The sequence below is a fragment of the Pelophylax lessonae genome, assembly GCF_965119305.1.
Source record: "Pelophylax lessonae genome assembly, chromosome: 4".
Lineage (NCBI taxonomy): Eukaryota > Metazoa > Chordata > Amphibia > Anura > Ranidae > Pelophylax > Pelophylax lessonae.
This window is the reverse complement of record NC_138771.1, coordinates 307,479,474-307,501,351: the sequence shown is the minus strand read 5'-3', so window position 1 is coordinate 307,501,351 and position 21,878 is coordinate 307,479,474. Positions and strand designations below refer to the sequence as shown.

General features: G+C 41.5%; 1 protein-coding gene across 7 annotated transcripts in view; it reads left to right on the top strand.

The window, feature by feature from the left end:
• The window catches only part of FAM53C (family with sequence similarity 53 member C), a 97,657-nt gene extending 86,542 nt beyond the window's left edge, over nt 1-11,115 (top strand). For all 7 annotated transcript variants that reach the window (XM_082254758.1, XM_082254760.1, XM_082254759.1 and 4 more), the window contains one exon: nt 8,843-11,115. In XM_082254758.1, coding sequence (XP_082110884.1) covers nt 8,843-9,076 — 234 coding nt within the window. In that variant the 3' untranslated portion in view covers nt 9,077-11,115. The remainder of the gene's footprint in view (nt 1-8,842) is intronic.
• The last annotated feature ends 10,763 nt before the right edge of the window (nt 11,116-21,878 follow it).

Below are 21,878 nucleotides of genomic sequence, written 5' to 3'. Positions count from 1 at the left end.
CCTGTCTACGAAGGTCATCAGCTGTATCTCCGCTTTGCAGTGGCAAAGGAGCAGTTTCAATTTGTGGCATTACCCTTTGGTCTAGCTTCAGCTCCCAGGGTCTTCACCAAGGTTTTGGCCCCGGTGCTGGCTCTGCTGCGCAAGAAAGGGATTGCGGTCCTCGGTTATCTGGACGATCTCTTGTTGAGGGCGAGCTCAGGTGCCACTCTGTCGGGCGATCTGACGGTCAAGGTTCAGACGCTCCAGGAGTTCGGGTGGACCATCAACTTCCAGAAGTCGGCACTGACTCCATCCGTACATCTGCAATATGTGGGGATGGTCCTGGACTCCACTCAAGCAAATGTTTTTCTCCCGGAGGAAAAACTTCAGACCTTGCAGGGCGAGATCAGGTCCCTCAGGGACACCGATCTCTCCTCTCTGCGGGCCTGCATGAGGTCCCTGGGGCTGATGGTTTCAGCTTTCGAGGCAATCCCGTTTGCCCAGTTTCACACAAAGACTCCGCAAGCAGAGATTCTTGCCAAATGGAACAGGGATCCCCAGTCCTTGGACAGGATGGTGTGTTTGAGCCGTCTCACGAGGACGGAGCTTTCATGGTGGCTTCTATCACCCTCTCTGAACCAGGGCAAGTCATTTTTGCCCCTGTTGTGGACGGTGCTCACCACGGATGCCAGCCTGACGGGCAGCGGTGGAGTACTGGACACTCTTTGTGCCCAGGGAATGTGGTCGTCAGAAGAATCCTCCTAGCCGATAAATGTTCTGGAGCTCAGGGCGATAAAACTTTGCCTCCTCCATTGGGCGACTCGGTTGCACGGTCGCCCGGTTTGGGTTCAAACCGACAATGCCACGGCTGTGGCTTACATCAATCACCAAGGGGGAACCAGGAGTTCCCGGGCGGCCAGGGAAGTGGCCGAGATTCTGTCTAGGGCCGAGGCACATGTTCCAGCTATCTCTGCTGTTCACATTCCTGGAGTGGAGAACTGGCAGGCGGACTATCGGAGTCGTCAGCTCTTGGATCAGGGGGAATGGTCCCTGCATCCGGAGGTGTTTCAGGCTCCTGTGTGTCCGGTGGGGGTCTCTGAACGTGGATCAGTCCGCGTCTAGTCTCAACAAAAAGGTGGAAAGGTTTGTGGCCAGGGCTCGAGATCCTCTGGCAGACGCCTCGAATGCGTTGGTGGTGCCCTGGCACCAGTATCAGCTGATTTACTGTTGTCCAGGTTCCTCCGCAGGTTAGCGCTGCAACAGGTACAAATGCTTCTGGTGGCCCCAGACTGTCCTCGTCGGTCTTGGTACGCAGACCTTGTCAAGATGGTCGTTGAGCGTCCTTGGCAGCTACCTCTGAGAGAAGATCTGCTGTCTCAAGGACCGATCTTCCACCCTGTTTACGGTCTCTGGCTTTAACGGCATGGCGGTTGAAGGCCAGGTGTTGAGAGACAGAGGTCTCTCTGATGCTCTTATTCCTACCTTGCTGAGAGCTCAGTAGGCTACCTCCCAGGAAGATTTATCATCGTGCCTGGAAGGCGTACATTGCCTGGTGTGAGTCACAAGGGTTGCATCCTCGCTCCTTTTCTGTGGCGAGGGTCCTAGCTTTCTTGCAGAACGGTGTTTGTCCTTCCTGGGGGACCTCAGAAGGGTTTGGCTGTGGCGACTGCAACCATTTCTAACTGGATCAGACGGACTATTGTTAAGGCCTGTTCACTCAAGGGTCAGGTTCCTGCTTTCCCTGTGAGGGCACATTCTACTAGAGCCGTGAGTGCCTCAGGCTTCTGTGGCTCAGGTGTGTAAAGCAGCGACCTTGTCGTCTGTGCACACTTTTACCAAATTCTACTAGATTGACGTGATGGCATCCCCGGATGTTTCCTTTGGCCGCAAAGTTTTGAGCGCTGCGGTTTGTTGAAGAGACATGTTTTCTCTTCTTGGGGTGAATTTGTTGTTCTGGGGTTAGCTCCTGTTGGTTGAGCTTTTGTTGCCCTATTGGCCACGTTTTGTTCTGGCCTTGTTGGCACGTTACCATTCTGTTGGTTGCGTCTTTTCCCACCCCTCACACCTGCACTGCTTTAGGATATCCCACTAGTGATGAAACTTGGAAGAGGCTGTGTCTGTCAGGACGTAAGAGAAAATAGAATTTTTGTAAGAAATTACCATAAAATGCTTTCCTCTGAGTCCTCTGACAGACGCAGCCCGAGCCCCTCTATATTGGGGTTATTTGTCTTCCTGTACTGCTTGCTACAAAACTGATTAGTAAGCTCTAAGTGTCTGAGGGTGATGTCGAGAAGGACAGCTCCTAAGGTGTGTCTAGTTAAAGCATTTTAATGAAGTTTCACTACCTAGCCTGCTCCTGCAGAGGGCACCATTACCCAGTAGTGATGAAACTTGGAAGAGGCTGCGTCTGTCAGAGGACGTAAGAGAAAATAATTTTATGGTAAGTTCTTACAAAAATTATATTTTTCCGATCGTAAGGATGATTCCTCCACACCTGTAGATGCGCACAAAAAGGCGCTGGTGGACTCGCTGATTGTGTCTGTGCGTGAGACTTTAAAAATGGAGGATGTAGCTGAAGCTACGTCAGAGCTACCGGTTCCTTTTAGGAACTCACAAGCTGTCTAGATCGGTGAAGGTGTTTCCCTTTCCCTTCTTTTTTGACAGATTTGTCACAAAAGAGTGGGAACGTCTAAGCGATTTGTAATGAGGTACTCCTTTTGAAGAGTCCCTCCTTAAAAAGTGGACTGTTCCACCAGTGGTGGATCCCCCGGTTTCCAGGTTCAATAAGGCAACCATGATTCAGGTTCAAGAGTTTCTGGCCTTTAAGGATACGGCTGACAGGAAGGCCAAGGCTGTGGCCTGCAATATGTGTACTGTTGAGGGTTCGGCACTTAGGCCGGTGTTTACTATTGTCCTGATGTCACAAACTCTGACCGAGTGGGCTAAACTTTTACGCCGTGACCTGGAGGGTTAGCAGCTCCCCCTGGCCTTTGCTGAGTTTGCGGATCAGTTGGTTCAAGGGGTGCAGTTTATCTGTGATGCCTCTTTGGATGCTGCTCCCCTGATTTCTAGACTGTCTGTTTCGGCAGTGGTCCTTAGGATTGTTTTGTGGCTCAAATGTTTGTCTGCGGACCGGACCTCTAAAAAAAGCCTTAAAACGTAACTCCACTTTTGTTGAGAAAAAAATTTTCCCCTCTGGGTGATCTAAGTACATTAGAATGATTTTAACAACCTTTTGTTGCAGATTCCTACCTTTTGTTATTCTGAAGAAGTAATTGTTTGTTCCTCTGTGCTGAGTGGGTCTAATGGGAGTGCTTTCATAATTATCTGTCAGCTGTGCAGCTGCAGAGCACTAATGAGGAAATCTACTGGGCCTGCATCCCTTTAGACCTGATCCTATTAGAAGGATCTCACCAACAATGACATTTTTGTTGCAGGGGATGCCTGAAATCTGACTTGTTAGTGCAGACTTCTGGGAAAATTGGTGAGCCAATCACACAAGTAGGAAATAATTCTGGGTTGTGGTCATTACATATTCTGTGTACAAAACATCTCCAGGTAGCCATTTTGCATTGCATTTTTAGAAAATTACAACTGCTGCAGATTGAAAAGGAAATGTCATTTTTAATAACATTCAATTACAATATGACTTGTGTCGCAAATGTATACTCTACATTGTTTTTTTTTTTTTTTTATTTGCTTTTTTGTTTTCCCCACGAAAGTGGAGTTACCCTTTAACTGATCTTCCTTTTCAAGGAGATTGCCTATTTGAAGCTACCCTGTATGATCTTGTTAAGAGTCTTACAGGGGGAAGAGTACTTTTCTTCCACAGGCTAGTAAGGGTAAGGAACCTCGTCGTAGACGTGGCCCATCCTTCTCGGCTCATAAGAAGCTTTTTCGTCCCTCAGGGTGGGCTGAGAAGGGTTTAAAGCTTTTCAAGGCCTCCTCGGGGGTGATCTAAGCGACCTTGGTCTGGCAAGAAGAGAATGGGATTCTCCAGACCCGGGGACAAGGCTCCTTTAACATGGTGCACCCTCACCCGTGCCTGGGGTGGGGGGACGTCTTCGCTGGTTCCCGGACCCAAGAATTTCCCTGGTGCAAGATAAGTGGGTCTACGAAGTGATACTGTCTGGCTACAAGATCGAGTTTCGTTCTTTCCTTCCAACGTACGTCTGTCCCCAGACCGATTACAGGCTATCTTTGCAAGACCTGTTACTTCAGGGGATGATTGTCCCAGTTCCGACCTCGGAACGCTTTCAAGGGTTTTATTCAAACCTGTTCATGGTCCCAAGGAAAGAGGACAAGGTGCATCCAATTCTGGCCCTTAAGGCACCGAACTGCTTTGTGCGGGTACAGAAGTTCAGAATGGAGTCTGTTCGCACGATGGTGGCATCCCTGCATCAAGGAGATTTCCTTGCCTCTATTGACATCAAGGACGCCTACTTACACATTCCAATATGTGTCTGTCACCAGCGCTTCCTCCACTTTGCTGTGGGAAAGGAACATTTTCAGTTTGTGACGTTACCCTTTGGTCTCGTCTCCTCTCATAGGGTCTTCACTAAAGTGTTGGCCCCGGTGTGGCCATTGTTAAGTCAGCGGGGGATCGCAGTACTGAGCTACTTAGACGACCTTCTCCTGCAAGCGGATTCACCTACTGCTCTGGTGAACAAAATGGAAATCACTATACAGACTCTGAGGGAGTTTGGCTGGCTTCTGAATTATCAGAAGTCTTCTCTGGTTCCTTCCACAAAGTTGCACTATCTGAATCTGACTCTGGACTTGGCTCTAGCAAGAGTGTTCCTTCCTCTGGACAAACTCCAGAAATTGCATGCTGCAATTCGCCTTCTGCTGTCCAGCAGATGGTCATTCCTCCTGACTTGCATGTGAGTGCTGGGCCTGATGGTGTCTCCTTTCAAGGCGGTCCCATTTGCACGGTTCCATACGAGGTCCCTGCAAGGGAGATTCTGATCAAATGGGACAAGACTCTGCAGTCTCTGGACAACAAAATCCAGCTGAGCCGGGTCGCAAAAGGGACCCTGATATGGTGGATTCATTCTCCAGCAGGGCAAATCCTTCCTCCCCTTGTATTGGACAGTGGTCACCATGAATGCCAGCTTGTTGGGGTGGGGAGGCATGCTCAACAAATTCTGCTCAGGGGGTCTGAACCCTGGAAGAGTCCAGACTACCGATCAATGTCCTGGAGCTCTAAGCAATCGGACTCTGCCTGGAACATTGGACGGATCATCTCCAAGGATATCCAGTGCGCACAAAATCTGACAATGCCACAGCCGTGGCTTATGTCAATCACCAAGGGGGCACAAGAAGGGTCCTGGCTGCCTCGGAGGCAGCCAGCATTCTCAGGTGAGCAGAACATTTGTTTGTTTCAGCCCTTTCCGCCGTACACATTCTGGGGTGGAAAACTGGCAGGCGGTTTACCTCAGTCGGCATCCTGAGGTGTTTCATCAGTTGTGTCTCCGCTGGGGCACCACCGAGGTGGATTTGTTGGTGTCTCGGCTCAACAGAAAGGTGCAGAGGTTCGTGGCACGGTCATGGGATCCTCTGGCAGATGCCACAGACACACATTTTTGACTTACCGTAAAATCTATTTCTCTGATGTTCATTGACGGACACAGCACCCACCCTTCTGTAGAGTTGTATTTTCTCTGACACCGCTTGTAACAAAACAGAGAGGGGGGTATATCCCCTGGGACTGCCCATAGGCATAGCCAGACTTTTTTTTTTTTGCCTAGTGTCCTACTCCTGTAGGGGAAGTATATAACCCAATGGTTAGGAATATCAGGAGCTGTTTCCCGTCAATGAACATCAGAGAAATAAATTTTACGGTAAGTCAAAAATCCAATTTTCTCTTTTGTTCATTCACAGACACAGCTCCTGATCTTCATAAAGATTGAGTTATACTGCTCCCTACAGGAGTAGGACACTAGGCAGAAAAAGAATCTGGCTATACCTATGGGCAGTCCCAGGGGGTATACTCCCTCTCCCTGCTATAGGTACTAAACGCCAACAAGGAATAATGGTGAAGCCATTCCTTTTTTTGATTTGGATGTATGCTTTGGGTCGTTGTTATGCTGAAAGATCCTCTTCATGTTCAGCTTTCTAGCAGAAACCTGAAAGTTTTGTGCCAATATTGATTGATATTTTGAACTGTTCATAATTCCTTCTACCCTGACTAAGGCCCCTGTTCCAGCTGAAGAAAAAAAGCTCCAAAGCATGATGCTGCCATCGCCATGCTTCTCTGTAGATATAGTGTTCTTTTGGTGAGGTGCAGTGCTGTTTTTGTGCCAAACATATCTTTTGGAATTATGGCCAAAAAGTTCAAACTTGGTTTCATCAGACCATGACACATTTTCCCACATACTTTTGGGAGCCTTCAGATGTGTTTTTGCAAAATTTAGCCAGGCTTGGATGTTTTTCTTTGTAAGAAAAGGCTTCTGTCTTGCCACTCTACCCCATAGCCCAGACCTATGAAGAATACGGGAGACTGTTGGCACTTTTACCACACAGCCAGTACTTGCCAGATATTCCTGCAGCTCCTTTAATGTTACTGTAGGCCTCTTGGCAGCCTCCCTGACCAGTTTTCTTCTTGTCTTTTTCTCCTTTTGGAGGGATATCCAGTTCTTGGTAATGTTACTGTTGTGCCATATTTTCTACATTTGATGATGACTGTCTTCACTTTGTTCCATGGTATATCTAATGCCTTGGAATTTTTTTTTTTTTTTGATTTGGTAGCTCTCTGCGGACCATGACTTTTGCTGTAGGATGTGTCTAAGAAAATGTCACGAAAGACCTACTAGAACAGCTGAACTTTTTTAGGGGTTAATCAGAGGCATTTTAAATGATGGCATGTGTGTACTGATTCCTATTTAACATGAGTTTGAATGTGATTGCTTAGTTCTGAACACAGCTATATCCCCAGTTATAAGAGGGTGTGCACACTTAGGCAACCACATTTTTTTTTTTTTGTTTTTATTTTTACCCCCCCAAAATATGTCAGTTTGTTGTTCCAACTGAATTGTACAGTTTATAGGTCACATTAAAGATGGAAAAAATGTTTAAATTATTTCTGTCTCATTTTTTTACATCACAGAAACCTGACATTTTAACAGGGGAGTGTAGACTTTTTATATCCACTGTATATAAAATAATTTTCACTTTTTTTATTGAATTACTAAAATAAATGTACTTTTTGATGATTTTCTAATGTTATGAGAATCACCTGTGTATACCATAGTTTTTAGACTCTATACCTCTCCTACAGACTAAATAATATACACTGATTTTGGTTATTTTCACAAAAGAAATGTAGCAGAATACTTTTTGGCCTAAAATTATGAAGAAAGTTTTTAATACATTTTTTTTAACATAAACAAAAACATTTGTTGTCCTTTTTTTGTTAAGCAAAATATAAAAAAACCCAGTGGTGATTAAATACCACCAAAAGAAAGCTCTATGTGTGTGAAAATTTCATATGGGTACAGTGTTGTATGACTGCACAATTTTCATTTAAAGTGCAACAGTGCTGAAAGCTGAAAATTGGCTCGGGCAGGTAAAAGTGTCTGGCATTGAAGTGATTAATTCATTTTTAATATTCGAAGCAAACACACCCATATATCCATGTCTCCATGCTTTATTTTGTTGAGCAATCACTTTGCAAACTGCCCCCCTAGCATTTCTGGCCGTGGCCATCTTGAGTAAGGGCAGATGACTCTTGCAGCCGTTACTTCCTGGAATCAATCTGCCCTTAGCTCAGGGATGAAAAGCAGGAGGATGTGCGTAGCTGAGAAAGCCCCTCCTCCCCACCTACAGACTCCTGGGATGTATGGTATCATTTGCATAGGCGTGGAAACCAGGAAGTAAATGCAGAAATTGAAAATGGGGGGGAAAAAAAAAAAAAAAGCGGCTAAAAAAAGTAAATTTACATATTGTATTTATTTATTTATTTACTAATGCTAGCAGCATAAAGATTAAAGTGGAACTTCATTCTCAACATTGATTATATTTTTAATCCTTATGCTGCTAGCATTAGTAAATAGATAGGAAAGTATATTATATTTACTTTTTTCATTTCTTCTGTTACTTCCTGGTTTCTGGTCTAGGCAAATGATGTCCTACATCCCAGGAATCTTCAGGAGAGTAGGGGGGGTTTTCTCAGCTAAAAATACTCTCCTGCATGCAGGCTTGAGCTTAGGGCAAATAGATTCCAGGAAGTAAATGCTACATGAATCATTTGCCCTTATTCAAGATGGCCACCGCCAGAAATGCTAGGGAATTGTTTTTCAACATGATTTCTCAAGAAAATAAAGCATAGAGACATGGATGGATGGGGGAGTTTGCTTTGAATTCTAAAAATGAATGAGGCTCTGTTCACATATATGCCACCCAGTTTTTAGCGTGGGAGTGCGGTGCGGTTGTGTTCACCAGTTCAGGTGTGATTCAGATGCAAATTTTTACATGAAATTACACTTGAACCTGGACTGGACTGAACCTTGAACCTGGACTGAAAACCGCACCGCTGTCACCCCGCACATGTGTGAACTAGCTGCATCGAGAAGGCTGCCGGTTCATATGTTATGCTAATCGAATGCGGTTCAAAATGCTTCCCATTTGCTTATATGTGAATGGAGCCTTAAATAGCGTTTTTGTTGTTCAGATGCAGTGAAGATCGACTTTAGGAATAGTGAAAGTTGATTGAGAGAGTTAAGTTTCACTTATAAAGGCCTAGGTTTGTGTTTCACCTTGTATAGATTGTTGTAGAGCTGCCTGGCCATGTAAGTAGTTTTGGGCAGAGGTCTTCCATAAATATGTCTGAATATTAACCGCAACCTATTTTTATTTTTTTCAGAATGCTGGTGCTATGTGTTTCTTGGACAACTCGGATGAAGGCAGCCCTTCTCCTTTTATGGCTTGCCATGGGGAGTCTCCTTGCACTTCTGGAAGTCCTGTCACCACTTGCACACTGGCACTTAGTGAAGAAGATATTGGTAGGAGGGATCACAGGGATCACTCCTGCTCCCAGGCAATGCTCTTCCAGCACGATTTTGCGGACCTGGATTTAAATCTAATTGAAGAGAATTAACACTCTCAGGAAACATCATACTTCAAATGGAGTTATTGTAAGGTGGACATATTAGTGAGAGTGTAAGGCTACCAGGCACCACCAGGAGACTTGCACCAGGAGCATTCCACAAACATTCTAAACTTCATGACTGATAGATATTGTGTGGGGGTGTAGGGCAAAAGAGAGTGAGCAAAAAGCTTTGTCCTTTTTTTTTTCTAAAGGAGAAGCCTGGGGCTGGGTCACCTGGACCCCCAACTACACTTCTCCATTCCCAGTAATACAGCTGGAATTGGGATCTCCCATTACCGAGTAACAAACTTCACATAAAGGGTGCTGTGGGATTGCTTTATTTTTTTACAGATGGCTTTTGGAAGGATGTTCTGCACTGCCCTGAGGGGATCACATGCAAATATAGGTGTGTGATTAATTCTTCATGCTTAACTGACTGTTGGGAAAAAAAAAGCAAACCAACAAGATGGCAAATCTGGTTGTGCACAAAGGCTGAGGCCTTGTTTTCAAATGAAATCCCCAAGACATGAGTTTAGAGCTTCACACCAAGGAAGCCCAATCCCGTGTGTTCCGATCAGAACACTTTCTTTTGCTCTCCAATTCATCATGAAGAAGGCTGACAACAGAACAAATGTTTCCAATTGTTGTATGTGTGTGGTGTTTTTTATTTTATTTTTTAAACTTTTGTTTTTTTATGTTATTTTATTGATGTTTGCCTGTGGCAAATGTTTTAGAAGCTGTAATGAATTTGTTCTTTAACATTGCTGGCCAGTTAAAAGGAAGCTTCCAGTTCACCCTAAACCTATGTTGCCTGCACTGCCATCCTAGTCATTACATGGCCATGCCATTACCTCAGACAGGTGTTGGTTTTTTTTCTTTTCTGCATACACAATCCCTCCTGGATGTCACCATCCCATTACCTTCTTGGGTATGAGTTTTGCAGGACGTGGATGTATGAATGATTGTATTATTCTTTAGTGTTCATGAGCCCCCCAGGACAGTGTCTCATAACCTTTTTATGAAGGAAGTAGTCAAGGTGTAATGTCCTCCTTGAATGTTGTTGGTATATAGTATGCTACTATATACAATGTATTGTACAGTAAATATTATTGTATATTCTGACAAAGGACGGGAATCAGCCTGTGTTTGCAGTTACACATAAAATGGATGTGTATGTGGTCATTATACCTCTTGGTGGATGTGTATGTGGCCATTATACCTCTTGGCGGATGTGTATGTGGCCGTTATACCTCTTGGTGGATGTGTATGTGGCCATTATACCACTTGGTGGATGTGTATGTGGCCAATATACCTCTTGTTGGATGTGTATGTGGCCAATATACCTCTTGCTAGATGTGTATGTGGCCATTATACCTCTTGGTGGATTCTATGCCTTGTGATATTTTTTAAGCTTGCCCAGTGGCAGGTCCAGATCTTTTAAAATAATTATTTTTCTCTACTTTAAAAAATAATTAATCAATATCTCATGGTTTACATTATTTGCTCATAGTTAAAGTATATGTGAATGCACTACATCAAAAATGCGTTGTAAAACAGGAAATATTATTTAGTTTCCATATTCGTATTTAGTTATTTCAAACGTTAATGTTTTACCTTTTTTATATGAGGGTTTATTTAGTGGTCATAGACCGCACAGCCTACTTTCAGCTACTCTTCTGCATCAGGGAGAAGGGCAGTTCATGATGTCACACACAGCCAACTGCACTTCTCTACTGACTTCGAGCAGCTATAATTTGACGGTGAGGCTTGTGCTGGGAGCAGCTGTCAATCAACAGGTCAGGGTAGGGAGCAAAGCAGCTAAACAGACTACGGAAAAAATTGGTGCAGAATCCTGTATTTTCATGAATTAAAACCTGAGACTCAAACTGACCACACCAGCAGGGATCTGCTTCTGTGCTTTACGTGGTCAGAATAGAAAAGGAAAGAAGGGTGACTGGCAGGATCACCAGGAAAAGAACATATACCAGATTACATTTAAGATCCACGTGGACACAGACATGTAGTATATATAATATATTTTGAGGTTACATACACTTCCGTCACTAAAGGAAAGTCTTGTCAAAGTCCCACTTGGTTTAGAATAGTCTCCACGCTTACTAAGGTTATGAGCGACAATCATTCCTAGTGTTTGTGAGCAACACTTCGTAAAATATTACTCAAATGGAGACTTTTAATAACAATCTTATTAACATTCAAAAATGTAATAATTTGATGACCTCCCAAAGAAATTCTGCTCATGGCAAGCACATAATGTGAAGATGGGTATTGAGAATGCTGTAGGTAAAGGAGGCTGGATCTTTTCAGTCTCTGGCCATCACCTTAGTGGATTTTCAAATGTTTTTACCCCAGCAAAAGCCCTCATTTGTTAGTACATTGAGCGGAAAGCTCTATTTTCATATTTATATTGTAGTGTTTTGACTTTAAATGCCAAAAGTGCAGCACTTTTACCACGAGTCATTATGTAATGAGGAAACTGCATTTTTAGTTCAGTGTAAAACATGTGAAATGGCAGTGTATCCCAGCGTTGTTAATGCAAAGCAGTATTGCGGGGATTTGCGATGGCACCAGTAATAAGCACCTATCATTGTTTCTTTTTAAGAGCTTGCTGCTTTAATAGGCAGGGGAAAAGTGATATTTGAGACAATCAGAATATCTTTTTCTTTCTAATTTGTCAATAATATCACCATATTGACTGTATGAACAATAGGCATAATAAGTTCTTCATTTACCGTATTTCAATAGGCATATTGTTCTAGTCCTAATTTGTCAAAACCATTTCTTTTCGAAGCAAAGCCTACTGATGCCATACATTTGATCTAATAAATTACAGATTTCTAGCTTTTGTATTGCCTAATGCTGTAGCGATTGGTAATGCATATTAGATCAAAGTACTGCAAAGCCCTAATTACCTTAACACTGTAGCTTAAGCTGGCCATAGACCATTCAAATCTTGGCCGGTTCAGCAGGAACCAACCGAGATTCGAACCATGTATAGGCAGGCTGAATGTACCCAAGTTGATCAATCAACTTGGGTACAACCAGCCTGTTGACTTTTACATGCGATTATTGCTAGCTATAATCACTGTGAACACAATGGATCCGCAAGAGGGATTCAGCATCAACACTGACTGTGCTGATGGGTGAATTGAATGATTTCCTTTCCTGTAACCCATGGCAGGAAAGAAAATTGCCCCGTATATGGCCAGCCTTAAGGCCCGTACACACGATCAGAAAATCAGAATTTAAATTTCGTCCAAGGAACGATCTGCCGATTTCAGGATCATTAGTATAGTGCTTTTGACAGCCGATTACGAATTTTTGGACAAAAACTGGATGTGCAGTCTATAAAATTTTAATCATACGTAAACACAATGTCCGATTTTTCATTTAAATAGTACAGTTTTCTTCCGAAAAAAATCGTAAGAGCAGGACTATGCTTGCTCAGAAATTAAAGAATGCATACAAAACAATTCAACACATGACTTAACTTCTGAAGTTGTATTCTGTCGTACGAGAATTTTTGTATGAAAGTAACCTCTTTACTTTCGAGATGAGACTAGCATGCAACAAAAAAAAAACGTAAGAAAATTTGTCCGATAATCTGATCATGTGTACGAGGCTTTAGTCTGTTGTGTTCAAAGGCGGCCAAACTCTGTGCTATGGCCGCGGACAAACTGGCCGATTTGCTGCAGCCCATTTGTGTGTGGCCAAAACTCTGCAGAATGCTCTGGTATTTTGACAGCTGGCATGGCCATGCTATGTAGTGTGGCTCAGAAGATCTGCTAGATTCTGCTCCCTGCTTTTAAGTGGAGGATCCTGGTTCACTGTCCAATGAATAGGCTGGAGTGGAGGTAATAAACATGTATTACCTGTGCATTTGCTGTTCTTTCTCAAGGATTCTTTAATTTTGAACAAGGAACTTGAATTCAAAAAAATGCACATGCAATTATTCAGGTTTAGTTTTCAGTCTTTTACCTGTATGGAGAAGTTATTAAAACATGAACTTTTGTTATAAATGAGCAACCACTCCATATTTCTTTGTCTGCATTTCACAGTCTGTGTGTGTAGTTGCACATGTTAAGCTTCTAAAGTTCCCCTGGTAGTCTTTCCAATTCTGTGTTTCTGCTGCCTCCTCTTTTCAGAATTTTGCATTTGCCTTATAATGCAGAATGTACTGAAACACACAGCAGCAGAAGAGCAGTAAGGGAAAATGGTGGAACAGATTTGCATCTTGTGGATGCCACTTCTATTTTTGCCCTCACCTTCTACCCTTCTCTTCTGCCCTTATAAATTTGTTCAATACCTTCATGTAAATATTTTCCATTTTCTGATCAACCCAGACTGATAGGAAAAAAAAAAAGATATATATATATATATATATTCTTTTTTTATATTTTAAAGTCTACATGAACATTTAATGGCCATTCTAAAAAAAATCCCACATGCATGTTTGAACAAGCCAGAACAGCCACTAGGGGTGTACTTCTGATATTCAGCAGGATGAATTGGGGGTCAGCCACTAAAGAGTTTTTTTTTTTTTTTTCCAGACAGGCTGCGCATGGCCTACATATATGGAGGGGGCCTGGAGCAAATGTTTAACTGCTTCCCATCCAGTGTACATATATATATGTCCTGAATGGGAAGCAGATATACTAGGATCATGGCATCCTGATATCATAATTTGCAGCCAGTGATGGACTTTTGTGTAAAATTGATCTGAGCGTCTCTTCAGCTGCCCGATCACTTCTACAGGACTTGGAAGTAATATGCTGGACCCTAAAAACACACACCCTCACTGTCACTGTTCCTGTGTTAGTTTAGGATTGCGACATACTGTCGTGCTAGCTTTAGACAGAGGATAGGGAGGAATATCGACTCCTCTGTGACAAATGAAACCAGAAGCAACAAGGATTTTGCCACATACAGTTTCGATTCTTACTGGCCATTACTCCAAAACAAAAGAGAAAAATGGTTATGGGAGCCAACAATTACGTGATCTTGGTGCTCACCTACAATAAAGGTGAGTGTCATCACAAATATTGTTACCAATATGATTGTTTCTTTCCACGCTTTCTTTTCTCTGTTTCATGTACTGCCCGATACTGGCCAGCGCAGCAGCCAACCAAACCGATCTGTGTTTGATCAGCTGCTTTGGAGGGCAGAGGAGGTATCGGGGGTTTAATATACTCCAGATATCTCCAAAAATTGTACCGGTCACTGCTCCAGCTATTACAAGGGATTTTGTTCATCCCTTGTGATAGCAATAAAGTTAAATTTAAAAAAAATTAAGGAAAGTGTGTGAAAAAAAAACCATGTAAAAAAAATCTAATTTTTAAAAAAGCGCCGTCGTCCCTCCATGCTCACATGCAAAGGCAAACGCGCATGTAGGTCCCGCATGCATATGTAAATGGTGACTGCACCAGGCGTGAGGTATTGTTGCGAACATCAGAGTGAGAGCAATAATAATTCTAGTGCCAGAGCTCTGAACTGGTATTCTGTAAAGGCTTTTAAAGCCTCTAAAGGTCTCTATGGAGACTTTTAGATACAGTAGTTTGTCGCCATATCACGTACAACATTTTAAACCTAGACATGTTTGATATCTATTTACTTGGCACAACATCATTTTATATATTTTACTAAAAAATTTGGTATTATATTGTTTATGTGCATTAAAATGCACATAAACTTATTTCTCCTGAAAATTTGCATTTGATAAATGGCTGCACAAAAATTGTGTGCCATAAAAAAAATTGCAACAATCACCATTTTATTCTGCAGTGCCTCAGCTTTCAGAAAATATATAATTTTTGGGGGTCTTATGTAATTTTCTAGCAAACCAAAGGCTGATTTTTAATGTTAGGAGACATGTCAAAATTGGCTTGGACGGCAAGTGTTGATGGACTGGTGTATTTATTCAACTTTGCTAACTATGTATACAGCTGAGTGGTAGTTAATGTGCTAGGGATTCTGAAATGTATAAAGGATTTTTTGAAAAATGGCCATTAAAGGTGAACTAACCCTTTTAAATTAAAAAGTTTACTGAAATAAAAAGTAACTGCTAACACTGGAATTGGTTTGACCTGATCCTAAACCTCCTGAGCAGGAGCTGACCTGCTTTGTGTCTGTCCTTCTAGCTTCCTGATCTTAAGTGGCCAGTAAAAAAAAAAAAAAGATAGGTTTACATAAACATGCTCTTGATATTATTGCATGTAGGGCTACGAGAACTCAGTATAATTTGGGTTAAGGTGAGGACCGATTTTTGCCTGTAGTTTGGATGGCCACAGATTAGCAAAGTTTCTGACACAGAATATTGGTGAAAGATTTGCTTGCTTCCTCTTAGCCACTTTTTTTTTTCTCAATATGGCTGACCATCACCTGTACCATGCACAGTTTGAATGAATTATTTCCTTTTCTTGTTTTGTTTTATTACACATTTATGAAGGTTACCAGCGGCTCTTTCACATAAAAGCTACGTGTTATGGGAGCCTATACTACAAAAGCTGTAACAGCCCATAAACCATTTATTATGCTGAATTGGAGTGCTTCCTTAACCAGCAGTGGGTGGGATTGAAAGCTGTAATGAATGTGTCAATTCTAAATTTACTTGGATGTATCCCAAAATAATGGCTTTTTCTGTAAGCATTTCACTGTTAATCATTTCATGCCCATTTCCCTGTTGTCCATATTACCTTTGAATTTTCCTATTCAATGCCTTGTTTGAAACCCATACATCTCTTTTTAAGGAGTTGAATTGCTGTATAGTACTGTGATTTTATGTGCAGGCCCCCACGTCTGCAAGCCTGTGTGCTATTTTTTATTTTATTTTTTTCCTTCAGGTTTACATTAAACAGAAACTGTGATCCCATCTACTCCAATACCTGTCCAGTTGTGGTTTGCTTTGCAGTGTGGCACTGCTTCTCTCTTGAAACATTTCTCTTGCAATATCTTGATTTGTTGATTGACAAACAATTTTGAAGCAGTGAACTTGTTGCCAGAACACAGTGGAGACAGCCATTTTTTTCTAAGTTATTCGATTTTCTGTTCACTAACAAAACAGAGGCTTGAGCCCTGCTTCTACATGTGCGAAAAAGTTGGGTTGTAGGTAACAGTTGCTGGTTTAACACGGTTAAAAATTAAGATAAGGTTTCTCATGCGTAATGTTTTTGGAGCCAGTTTGTCTTTAATTAATAAAGCCTTATGATCATGGTTATCTAAGGTCGGCCATAGATGGATCAAATCTCTGCCAGTTCAGCAGGGACCAGTAGAGATTTGATCCACCTATGGACAGGCTAGTTGTACTGAAGTTGATCCATTGATTGACTTCAGTACAAGCAGCCTGACAGATTTTTTTTTTTTTTTTTTCATGCTATTGCCGCCAGCAGTTGATCACTGTGCTCTGCCAGCAGGGAAGGCTCCCCGCTGGCAGAACACAATAGAAGGGATTCCTTCATCAACACTGACTGTGCTGATGGGGGAAATCAAGCAATTTTCTTTTCTTCTACCCACGATGGAAGGTAAGAAAATTGTATAATCTATGCTTGGGAAAATGCCATAGAGCAACTTGACACAATATTGGCGCATAGCTTCTGAAAATACTTTCCATTGCTCCTAATGGACCTATTACCCTAAATTGCACTGGCCATATTGTTACCAAATTTAAAATAGTATAGATCATAATTGTGCCCAGTGTTTGCCAGTGCAAATAATCCACTAAAAGCCTATTCGGCAAAGCATTATAAAGCCTCATAAACCATAGCAATCAGATTCTAGACCAGAAACAATTATTCTGGTTGGTTTGTTTGGGTTACAGTAGTTGAGAATTGCTTTTTGTCCTACTACTGAACAAACTAAATTGCGGCTAAGGGACTCTATAGACACTGCAATTTGTTTTTCTGTTGGAGATGTTAAGAAAATTTTTATAAACCAGTGAGCCACAAGCCTGCTATTTTTATGTACTTATCCAATGTGCTTGACACAAGTAACTGTTACTCCCGCAATGTGGCTTCATAGCATGGTTGTACGGTAGTAGACTTAAAGCGGAGTTCCGCCTTTCCCTCCACCCCCTTCAAAAATTAAAAGTCAGCAGCTACACATACTGGAGCTGCTGACTTTTAATATTAGGACACTTCCCTGTCCTGAAGTCCAGTAATATCGGCACCGCAGCCGATGTTTCCATCGGCTGTCAGGTGCTGCGGCATTGCCAGTAAGGGAACCCGGCAATGAAGCCTTGCAGCTTCACGGGCGGGTCCCTACTGCACATGCGCGAAGCGCGCTGCTCATTCTATTGGCTCTGCGGCGGGGGAAGGAGGAGGGGGCCAAACTTCCGAGGGGCTGCACCATATCTCAGAAGTGGGGAAGGGTACCTGTCAAAAACAGGTACCCGTTCCCCCCTCCCCCCTGAAAGGTGCCAAATGTGCTAGTTTTAGGTTTGTATGCGGGGCAATCCAAGGGGCCATAAACTATTAATGGTATTTATACATCATTGCTGCATCTAAAAGCATGATATTGCACATAGTGTACTAGACTCTACTATCCCACCCAAGAGGTTCCTCATTAAGATTACTAACTCTTCCCGTTATCTGCCACTGAAGGTAACATTGGCTGAATCTGATACTGTCAAACCTTTTGTACTCAGGTGAGCCAGTAATTAAAGGAGTATTTGGCTGGACAAACATTGGAGTTCTAGTTGGGTAAAATCAAACACATTTCTTTTATTCAACACATCCTTTTCTACCCAGTGATTGGGTAGAAGTCTATTTTGAAGATGTTATATTTATATATTTGTTTTCATTGTAACAATTACTGGTGATAATTGCATTAAACATTTTTGTGCCCAGTTGAATGGATTATACTGATCTATGGCAAATTGATAGCGGAAAGCACGTTGCAGTTGCATTCTGGAAATCTGTGCAAGAGATTGAGGCACATGCTCTGTTATCCCTAATTATTGGATATTAACCCTTTACAGGTTGCTTTTTGTCTGTTGAATTGCTGCACATAATACTGCGTTACTTATGACAAAATGGCTCCCTCCACTGTGTGTTTGGACAACTTGCAAAAAATTTATCTCACCTGAAAAATACTTACTGGTGGCATTTGTGAAGCAATCCACCTGCTCCTTCACACACACTGACCTCTATTGAAGTTATTGAATTTTGAAAACAAATTAGTAATAACTAAAGTTATTACACTTTCTGCAGCGACGGCGTTTTCATTCTAGTATTGTAAATGTAATTGTAACTTCCTATTTTTATATTTGAAATGTCATTTTTATTTATTTATTTTCTGTTGTTGGATGAGTGAAGGTCAACAAATCTGCTAAAAACAGTGTGTAAAACCTACAGAAAGTGCAGGTATCTTTTTAATGATATTTGAGACAATTACTGGAGTTTAACAGCAAATAGTAAAAACTAAGCTAAAACTCATTTCAGGGGTTCCAAACCTATGTGGCATAGTGACACACCTACATACACAATAATACACAATTCATTTTTATGACAATAATCTTATAAACAGAATCACTACTGTGAATAAGTATCTGTATATTTAAACAATAGCTAAATGGTGCCATTTGCAATTAAATACAGTTTATGCATAATCTCCATTGCCTATCCGAATATTTTCCTGACTTTGCCAGATCCAGCCTGGCATTATGCTGCATAGATTCACATTGGTTGGGAATCTCTGACTTAGAAGATTGAAGTGTCAATAAAGATTGCAGATAATGGACTAAACGTTGGGTATTCTATCTGGACTAAACGTCTATATTTTTTTAGATGCCGTATTGGCATTCCGTGAAAAAAGGGTTTTCCCTGCACTGGTAATAGTTCTGTTCAACTGATTTAATAAAGACTTTTCGGCTATTCGTAAACGGCAGTAAAATTGATCACTTTTTCAGACTGCATTTCAGATTCATTTTATGTGTCTATGAAGAGCTCTCTATACATGTCTATGATGTGTTTCCCTTCAAATTATTGGCCTAGATATATTAAGGAATAAAATCAAGATGAATTGAGAAAATGGAGAGTATTGTTTTAATAAAGATGTTCATTGTAAAATTAGGGTGATTTGCTGCCGCTGTTTAACAGCTTCTTTACTATACATTCTTTCTTATACAATTTGCCCAAACATATCAGGGTTTTATGATATTCTGTAATTTTTTCCAGTTATGTTCAGTGTGCCAAGTCTCATTAAAAATGCCAAGTTTATTTTGCCAAATCATCAACGTTAAAGTATAACTAAAGGCAAATCTTTACTTTTGTTTTGGATAGAGTGAAGAGGGATTAGAACACCTGTCAGATGTGTATTGCTGTCTGTACCCCGGGTACAGAGATTTAGGCTCGTTCACACTGCTGCGACGGCCAATTTGTTTGATTTTGCTTGCGACTTCCTTCCAACTTGCTATTTAGGAGCCTATACAAAGGCTGAAATCACACCCAAGTGAAACCAAAGTAGCGCAGGAAACCTTTTCTATAGTCAAAGCGACTTTTGTAGTATCAGTGAAGACAGTTCTCACAGGGAAACATTGAATTTGACATGTCATGCAACTTGGGCTCTCAAGTCAGATCCCATGGCGCATCCGTGTGAACCAAGCCTTACCCTCCTCTATTTGTCATGTTTACAGTTAAAGTGAAAGAAAATCTTGCATTCTCACAAGACCAGGAATAGAGGAGAAATGTTCCAAAAAGGACACTAGTTGTGGTAACAGTCTGGAATTCCCTCACTTTGGCTGTCACCTCATGTTTTAAACTGGTTGTAAACCTCATAAAATATGAACAAAGCATATCCCTTTATAGTGTATACTTGTCTCGATTAAGAGCACCAAGTGTCATTTCTGTCTGATGCTTCTTTCCTTTGCTATCAGCATGAGTCACTTCTGACAAGTTTTCCTGACACCAAGGAAAAAATGGTGATGGGAAGTAACTCAAGCTGATTGACTGCCTCAGCTTTGTTCCTGTGTACTGTGTGAAGGGGGTGTGTCCCTTCCCTCCAATCCGCTCTCAGAGCGCTCTCGTCACCGAGCTCTGCGGAGTGTATTTTTTTTTTTTTTCTTACAGTTCAGATAAAATTTATAAATTCTGCACTTTGGATGTAGATAAGAGAAGGCTGCTGATAAACAGGTACAGTTGATTTAGGAGGATTTGTTTTATTTCTGTGTATCACCTGAGGCCAGTCACTTCACTGGGTATATGTAGGGGTTTACGACCATTTTATCTACAGACAGGATGTGAAGGGAAATCTCTCTAAAGGTGGCAAAAAAAAAAAACTGACAGGGGTTATAACCCTCCCTTACTCTATCTAAAAATTAAAAAAATAAATAAACATTGTTCTTTGTCCTTTAAGTTCTGCTTTAAGAGCCTGTTTTCACTATTTTGTTATAGCACACTAAAACGCATGCGTCCAATTTCCCCATAATAAATATAGTGCTTGCTCTCATCTCAGAGCTGCAGTGCAGTGCATTTCGAAAAATACATGTCCATTTTTTTCTGAATTTTAATGCGTTGTAGGCCTAAAGAAGTAAGCGGCAACGCATCAAAATGCATAATGTGTTTGATGTGTTGGCAAACCAGTATTAACAAGCCTTGGTCACCAGCTGGTTAATCATCTCCACTGACAATTTTACAATTAAAAAAAGCATTGACAATGTGTGTCAACACACGTCAGAATGCATATCATGCACAAAGGAAACTGATGTTGACGCATGACCTCACACCTGCCTAACGCAACTAAAGATGTACCTCTACACACATGCATAAATCTAAATGGGCCCTCAGGGTTATTCTATGGCTATTTGCACACAGGTTCTACACTAATAAGGAAGTAAAGCAAGAGGGGGCCGTGGCCCATAGGATCCAGACTACACCGAGATAATGAACTGTGCAGTTTAGTTCCTGTGGGCAACAGGTTTAAAGGTTTGTGCTAGTTTCTATCAGTCTTAACCCTCCTCTTATGATAGGGTCAGAACCGACCCGTTTTCAGGATTTGAATGTCTAGAAGTATCACATAAATTTGTTTAATGCATCAAGATTTTTTTACTTTGTCAGGAACCTCTATTTAAACAACGTAATAGAAAAAGAATCCTTTTCACTAAATTATAAAATACTGTGGTGAAAATTAAGACGTTCATGGTGTTGGGGTCAATTCTGACCCAGTTATAATATAGGATTTTAGGACACTAATAAGTTCCAAAACTGAAATCATAAACACTCTCTCTGCTTAGTAACACTGACAGCCAATCCCCTTTCAGCCCTGTGAGCTGTAGTTAGGGAGGGGCCTATCTCTTTTCCTGCTTGTCTGGTTCTCTAAATAAAGTGAAGAAACATAGGACAAATTCATTTCAGAGTGGCTGACTTTATTTTACCATTTTTTAAATTTGAAAATGAGAGGTATGCTATCAAAAGAAAGGTCTAAGGGGTCACACCAAAAATATTAAAACCAATCTTTTCAAGGATAAAGAAGCCTAACAAGGTAACCAAGAGGTAAGAAACAAATTTGATGATAAATAATTATTCAGAGGGTATTTTATGGCTGATTTAAAACACGGGTCAAAACCGACCCTAACATCATGGATAGTAACAGAATTCTAACATAAGAGGAGGGTTAAGCAGCTGGTAAGCAATTCCGCCTTCCAGTTTCCATACAAAACTGAAATTTTTCGATTTTGAATGATGTTAGCATAACATGATAAAACAAATCAGCCCAGTGAGCTAATGCTTTTCATTTTTTTTTTTTTTTTTTTTTTTAGTTGCACTTAGGCTTTAACCATCCAATACTGGCAAGCCACTGATCT